General features: G+C 38.6%; 1 protein-coding gene across 2 annotated transcripts in view; it reads right to left on the bottom strand.

Annotated features, from left to right (window-relative positions):
- The window catches only part of LOC107081817 (phospholipase D1-like), a 77,169-nt gene that overhangs the window by 26,032 nt on the left and 43,800 nt on the right, over window positions 1–7,337 (bottom strand). For both annotated transcript variants that reach the window (XM_015370117.1, XM_015370116.1), the window contains exons 2-3: window positions 2,203–2,364; window positions 1,954–2,117 (exon numbers count right to left, since the gene is read on the bottom strand). In XM_015370117.1, coding sequence (XP_015225603.1) covers window positions 1,954–2,117; window positions 2,203–2,332 — 294 coding nt within the window. In that variant the 5' untranslated portion in view covers window positions 2,333–2,364. The remainder of the gene's footprint in view (window positions 1–1,953; window positions 2,118–2,202; window positions 2,365–7,337) is intronic.

Raw genomic sequence — 7,337 nt, 5'->3', positions numbered from 1 at the left:
AAAACTCTGATGCAGTAATCTTTTTTAAAAGGCGTTTTGACACAAAACATTTTAAAAATATTTTGTCCTAAGCTCTATAGAAGAAATGGATATAAACTTATTCCCAATGTAAAATATAGGAAAAACACTTAATTGTAGCTGGAAACCAACAATTGAACAAAATAATATTAAACAATAATTAGCACATTGAATATATAGAAAATTAGTTTAGTAAAGCTTTGATATTTAATGCCAGCATCAATGTAACACATCATACAGTGGTGAGGTTTAAGGTGCACCTGGTAATAAGATGCAGCAGTGAAACACAGTCCACCATATCATTAATAAGTTGGTATACGTAGAAAAAAAAAATAAAGTTTTCTGAAAATAAGTGATTTCTTCTTGAATTGAGGAGGGAAATGACAGGCTTTGTCGGTGGAATAAGACAATTTGCATTTAACATAACAAAAAAACAACAGGTGTCTTTATTTAAAATGCATAATATCTAATTATCTTATTTTAATTTCTACTTCTTATAAGCACTTAAAGCATTAGCACACACAGTGCTTTTCAGTGTTTAAGCAAACCTCTGTTAAATTAAGCCACATCTAAAGAGGTAATTACAGTCCAACAGCTACAGGGAAGATCAATATGGCAGACTGGACCGCTTCTAAGCATTTCTTAAAGGTATAGAGGATGATCTTTTATTTCCGGGTGGATCATCTCAATAAGTGGTCCTCTTAGTCGTTAATCATTCTGGTGATATGTTTACGTAATGCTGTCCGACGTCCTCGTCCCGTTAGCTATTTTTATCCACCTGCGCACTTTCAGGCGTATATCTGTGCTAATCTACGGTTTCCGACAGTCATTGAAGTTCGCTTTTCTCCCCGCAGTTCTTTGAAAATGTTCTTTGAAAAGTGTCTTAAGAGAAAAAGTGTCTATGAGGTCTATGAGAAGAAGAGAAAGGCCTCAGAAGAGGCAGATATATCCCAGAATGCCTTGCGCGGAGTGCTCTCCTTGCAAAGCATTATGGGATTTGCTGTCGCTATAGGCTGTCACTACCCGACAGCAGTGACTAATAATAAAGATGGCGCAGGCACCGTGCTTTGGACTAAAGGGCTGGTTATACTCCTGCAGCAATGTGTCGCAGTCAGCATGTCGCAGGTATCTGCATTAACTGTGACACAGACGCAGACGACCTGGTTTCAGAGCATAAACCAGCCTTAACCGGGAAGTGAATCATCCGTACAAACGATCGGTTAACTGAGCTTGCAATAAAGTCCACATATAGTCCCTGCTCTATATAATGATTGATGGATTTAAGGGTTAGGGTTGAGGTTTGGACACAGTAAGCTTGTAAGAGCGAATCAAACAGCAACTTTTAAACAGAGCATGCATGAGGAGAAATGGGCTCATGCATGCTCTCATATGCATTTACTAGGCATTCCCTCTCAGGAGAGGGCACAGGGTTGTGCATGTACATTTTTTTTTACAGTGGAGATGGCGGGTCTTTAAGAAAAAAAAAAAAAATCCTCCACAATACATTTAAGCTTTATTTTTCTTTGTCCAAAACTGATAGTCGTTTCACACAAGGTAAAATAAAAGACTATGACAGCGTCTTGTTTCTTTATCGCTTCATGTTTAGAAATAAATAAAAAATTATTTATTTCTAAAGTGAAACTCTTAACGTTTTGACAGAAATTGACATATAAAGTAGATTGTCAGCATTTTGCACAGATTTCTATCAATTAATTAGTTTCAGACAAATTCTTCTTATCATGGAATATTTTCTATCCAAGTATCAGTCATCTCCAGCTGCTGGTTATAAATAATAGTTGGTTTGTTTACTACTGTTGAGGACATGTGGAGATGCCAGAATAAGATCCTCCTCATGAGGAGGATTAAAAGGATGCTAAGTTACTCACTGCAACTCACAGTTAGGAAGCGTAAAGTGAAAAAACAACATTCAAGCACCTTATTGACGCTCCTCTGCATGTTGCTGCCAACTCTTCCCTGATTCGCTGTATATCGTTCTGCTTCCAAGATTTTGGCAGTGATGGGAGAAGACAGGAAGACATTGGCCTCGGGCTCCTTGAAACCCACCGTCTTGTAAATGGCTGTGAAGGGAAACCGATCCCCTGCAAGGAAAAACACAAACTGTTAACAAAACCTGACAGCGAATATCAAAGCTGAAGAAACGATTGAAGTAGCAAAGGTAGGTACGGGGAGTCGCCGCTTTGAACTCGCAGTCACCGACGTCGAGGTCTTTAGAGTCCAGTTGCTCCATGATGTTGCTCATGTCACTGGCTACCAGGTGCAGGGTGCTGGAGGTTGGCTCGGACTGCCGCAACATGACTAACACTTAGTCTGGAGCCCAGGGCTCACCTGGAGAGACAGGTAAAGGTAGTTTTAGGGGTAACACGAGACAATTAGTGTGACAGCCAGCAGAATACGGCTAAATGTACTGTTAGTATCACATTCACTGGGAAAACAATCTAGAAATAAGTAAGAACTTTCTTAAATTAAGTGTATTTACCCTTAATTTGAGTAGGTAAATGAGCTTGTTTGCCAATGGAATGAGTATTTCTACTCTTAAAATAAGATAATTAGATAATATACACTTAAAATAAGACAAAGCAATTGTCTTTTCTAAATTTAAGTGTAAATTGTCTTGTTTCATTGGCAAAATGTCTCTTTTACCTCCTCAATCCAAGAACCAATGCACATATTTAAAAAAAAAAAAGACTTATTTAGATTTAGATTTTTTCCAGTATTTAAAGAACCGGAGTGTGCAGGTCGGCGAATAAATTAGTTTCCCCAGTTTAACCATTAGACCAGGGTGGGCAATTCCAGTTCCTGAGGGCCAATATCCTGCAACTTATAGAGGTTCTTTTGATTCAACACACCGAGTAATTAGATCATTAAGAAGACTCTGGAGGAACTGACTGCAAACCGAGGAGTTGGACCAGAAGCACAACAAAATTTACAGGTTAGTGACCCACAGAACCTGAAAATGGACCACCCAGCATTAGAACCTATCTAGAAGCAAACCAGTTATAAAAAAAAAGTCTGTGCTGTTCTAGCATCACAAACCAAAACATTTAGAGTTTGCCTCAACTGGATCTATGTGCTTTACAGGGATTGAACTAAAATGAAATCATGAATGGGAAAGTTCCCAGTGCTAACAGTTTGTTATACTGTGGGTCTGTTTATTGTCCAAAATCCTTGAGAACTTTAACAACAAATAAAACCCCAGTATGTTTAGAAATAAACCTGGTGGCTTTCTGCCAAAAAAATGTACACAGGTGATAAATACCCACACGAGGAGTTTTATTCGATAAACTACTCTCCATGTGGATTTATAACACTATGTGCAGATTTAATACCATTAAGCCCCCCCATATATCACCACCATCATTCCATGCTCTGTCTCTGCATGGATTATTCTCTGGATTATGATGCTCCTGTAGCATCTCTCCTACACACATTTGGAACCCTTTTCTGCACAGGTACCGGTAAGTAAACTTTTGTCACTTTGAGGGTGAAACCAATGTGAGAAAGTACACTGCCTGTGATTGGCTACTTTTCAGGAAACCCCGCCTGTACTGTTTTCTTCCAAGCCGTGAATAGTTAGCAAAACATCTTCAGGCTAATGGATGTCCTGGACAAGTTTATGTCAAAAATAAATATTATAACAAAAAAATTCTGTTTTTTTTATAAGATTGTTTTTCTTTATATTTAAGTGTGAGATTATTGCAAACCAATAAATTAGTTGATCTTTTCCATATCTCTGACATGGCTGCTATGAACGGCTCTGTGCAATCCAGGATTATTTCCTGTTGCCATTATTGTTTCTAACTCCACTGCGTTTCCCAATGTTCAGGTTTCTGGGTCAGTTTTCAGTGAAAATGCCTCAGTCATCCTCTTCATTCATGAGTGAGCTCAGCTGCAAACATCCGCAGGTTATACGGCAATGTATTTAGAAATGAAACCCCTGCTTCACTACTAATCTGGAATGTCTGGATTAGTGCTGCATATGATGCAATCTGAGATGAGGAGGTAAAAGAGGAAGAGAAGGATCACAAGAGGAAGAGAGAAACTGGTCAAAAGCCCAAGATTTCCAGGGACTTTGAGGACACTGTTAGAAGCTATGCTAATCTATGCATGGGTGATTTACAGCCAGTTTTTTCCCTTTAATCTCACTTTTCTCTCACCTAGTAACGACTGATAAACCACATATGCCACTCTGTCCACATTCAGACCTGAAAATAATTTAATTTTTTTTTTTTGGTAGATAAACAGAAAGAGGAAATTCAATACAACTTCAAGCAGGTTGCTGTAAAATTCAGGGCCACTAACCCAGATTTAGATTTTTCTTTGTCCATCCAATCCTCAAATATCACAGAAGAACCCAAAACCGGCCGAATTAGACCACTGAAAGCAGAGAAAATACTGTCCACCTGTGAAAACAGCTACGCTGCCATTCAGAAATCAGAATCCTAAAGCATGATTTGTCTATAATCTAAAGCTTCAATGGTTCACTTCCCAGTAAGAGAGAGTATTGGCTTCCACAGAAAGTGAAATGGTGGTTTGCCTGCGGTCTGGCTGCTTTCACTTCCTCCTAAAATACACAGCAGGAGTCACAGCAGCAATGACCCCAGAGTTTTATCAGCAGACTTCCAAATCCTCACTCTCCTGTTAGACGCAGAGGGAGATTTAGAAGCCATGCTATGGATAAACAGTAAAAACTCACACAAGGTTTAATTTAGTAACTCTCTTTAGGGTAGTGTTTTAAAATAACAGCCACTGCTAATTGGTTAGTTTATCTAACATATTAAGATTTAGATCATTTATATAACACCTGTTTACAATATCAGCATAGTTTCTTTCAGTTTCTAAGACTGAAACTCCAATATTTCTTGGAAATCTCATAGTCTGCTGATAGAAACACGCCACTTCTGTTTAATCTGTTCTCTGTTTGAGAAACATCGTCTATCATTACACTGTGGAGTTTAGGAGAAAGCTGAGACTATTCCAAGAGAATGTTCAAATTTATTTAACATCCTCAAACAGAGAGATAGAGCCCTGACTGGGCTAAGCTCAGTACATAGATTTTTACAGCAACCCCCAATAGACACACTCTCCCTTGGAACTATCCCACCCCTACATAAAGAACTTTCTCACACTTCAATATTTGGTTATTCCTAAGAAAAAACACTTCAATTCATCAAGGACATACATTTTAGCCAGATAAACATGGCATGAAGTAGGCTGTGTATCTCTCATGACCCTTCCCTCACCCTTACCTAGGGTAGGGAGCCAACTGTCATCCCCAATCTTAACTCCATAATGGTGATCTGGTTGAACTGTAAAGGGCCTTGAGATGACATGTAGTGAATTGGCGCTATAGAAATAAACCTAATAGAATTGAACTAATACAGCTAAAAAAATAGAATACTTGAAAAAAGGGTTGGATTTTTTTTTCTATTATGTTTTTTAAAAGTATTTATTTATTGTCACTCTAGCAGGAAAGAAAAACTTGTTTCCTCTATAGATAAGGTATAGAGAGTAGAATATTTCAGGCCTTTATTTCATGTAGTTGTGGTGATTTTAATGGAAAGATGATGACAGAAACTTCAGTATCCAAGAAACATAGAATATTACATCAGATCATTAAAATTATCTTTTTAACAGGAACGTCAGCATTGTTCTGGGTCTGGGCTCCCAGTTCAATGCAGCGAAGGATCAGCCTGTGGTTCTGATGACGTCCAACAGAAGCTTTGGAGTCACCTCTGTTGTTGGTTTTGGTATCTCCTCTTCTTCTTGACTGTCCTACAGATTCTTTGCGAGGTTCTGTTCAGGCCCGTTTGCAGGTTAATCATGAACACAACACGGTCGTTAGAGCTGATTTTGACACCCTTAGTAATGAGGGTCAGTATTAAACACACTTTAAAACGTTTTTGCCAGAAACTTGCATCCCAACCCTCAGAGGAACTCTCAACTATTTTTCTGCAACATTTTGTCATGTTTTCCTCGTGATAATAAAGAACCCTGATTTTCTGATAGAAGATGACTCTAATCTGACCCTCTGAGCCCGCTGATGCTGCAGGCTGGTGACAGCATGCAGCCACCATGGTTAGTTTAATGGTGCGGAGCGATCTCTCATGGTCGTTAAAGGCTCCATTATATCAATCAATCATGTTTGGAGAAGCATAGAAGCTGGTTGGATGCATCCCTCTAATGACCACATTTTCTAATGGCTTTATGCAACCAGAGGAGGCATTTTATCACAGATAAGATCAGGCTAATGAAAAAGGCTAGAAAGATCAGAGCCTTAAATAACATGAAGCCCATTTCATCACGTTTGATGTTCAGTCTGAAGCTAATCTAGGTGAGAAAGGGCTAATGTGCTATAAAGAGAAAGTTAAGGGAGTATTTGTTTGCTGGAATATTTCTTTGTGACAGTCAGTGGGGATCATTTCCTCCAGTTTGTTTGTTTGTCATTAAATGTTGCAGCTGGCCTTCTGCTGCTCCTCTTCTCTAAAGTCACAGATTCATCTTACACCTCAAACAACCTAGTAAGACCTACTGTTTCATTTCCTGTCCCCTACTCTCCTTTTACGATGCTCATGCTATAGGGAACCGCCTACAGGTTGGGGCCCTTGGCAGCCGCAAGAACGCGCCAAAGGCGGCGTCCTGCGGCACGCATGGCCTCAGTAAACCTTTCCCCGATGAACGGTTTGTACTGAAACTGAAATCTCAATTACAATGTAAATTGTAGTTGCCAATAAAGAAATTGATTGATTGATCTCAAGAATCGACGCCAGTGACTAAAATTCTTCACAAATCATCAGAAATCTAAATAAGTCATTTCTTCTTAAAATGAGTGCATTTGTTCTTGAATTGAGGAGGTAAAATAGACATCTTGCCAATGGAACAAGACAATTAACATTTAAAATAAGAAAACACAATACATTGTCTTATTTCAACTGCTTATTATCTAAATATCTTATTTCAAGAGTAAAAATATTAATTCCATTGGCAAATTATTTCATTAACCTACACAAATTAAGGGTAAATACACTTAATTTAAGAAAGTTTTATTTAATTCTAGATCGTTTTTGCAGTGCAAGATCCTGATGAAGCAAAGGAGACATGAACACATCACCTATATCTTTAAATCTTTTCACTCCCCATGTTGAATACAAAATAGCATTACTCAGCTACTTTGACAGCATTGCTCCATATTGTTCTAAAGAACTTCTGCTTAAAAATGAGCCCAATCTGAGGCCCCGTCCACACGAAGTCAAACCCTGACCTAAACGCACAAATTTTTCACCAAACCAGCCTCTCATCCA

The sequence above is a fragment of the Cyprinodon variegatus genome, unplaced genomic scaffold (assembly GCF_000732505.1).
Source record: "Cyprinodon variegatus isolate N-32 unplaced genomic scaffold, C_variegatus-1.0 Scaffold41, whole genome shotgun sequence".
Taxonomy (NCBI): Eukaryota; Metazoa; Chordata; class Actinopteri; order Cyprinodontiformes; family Cyprinodontidae; genus Cyprinodon; species Cyprinodon variegatus.
The sequence above is the reverse complement of the archived record's forward strand: the minus strand, read 5'-3'. Positions and strand labels throughout refer to the sequence as shown.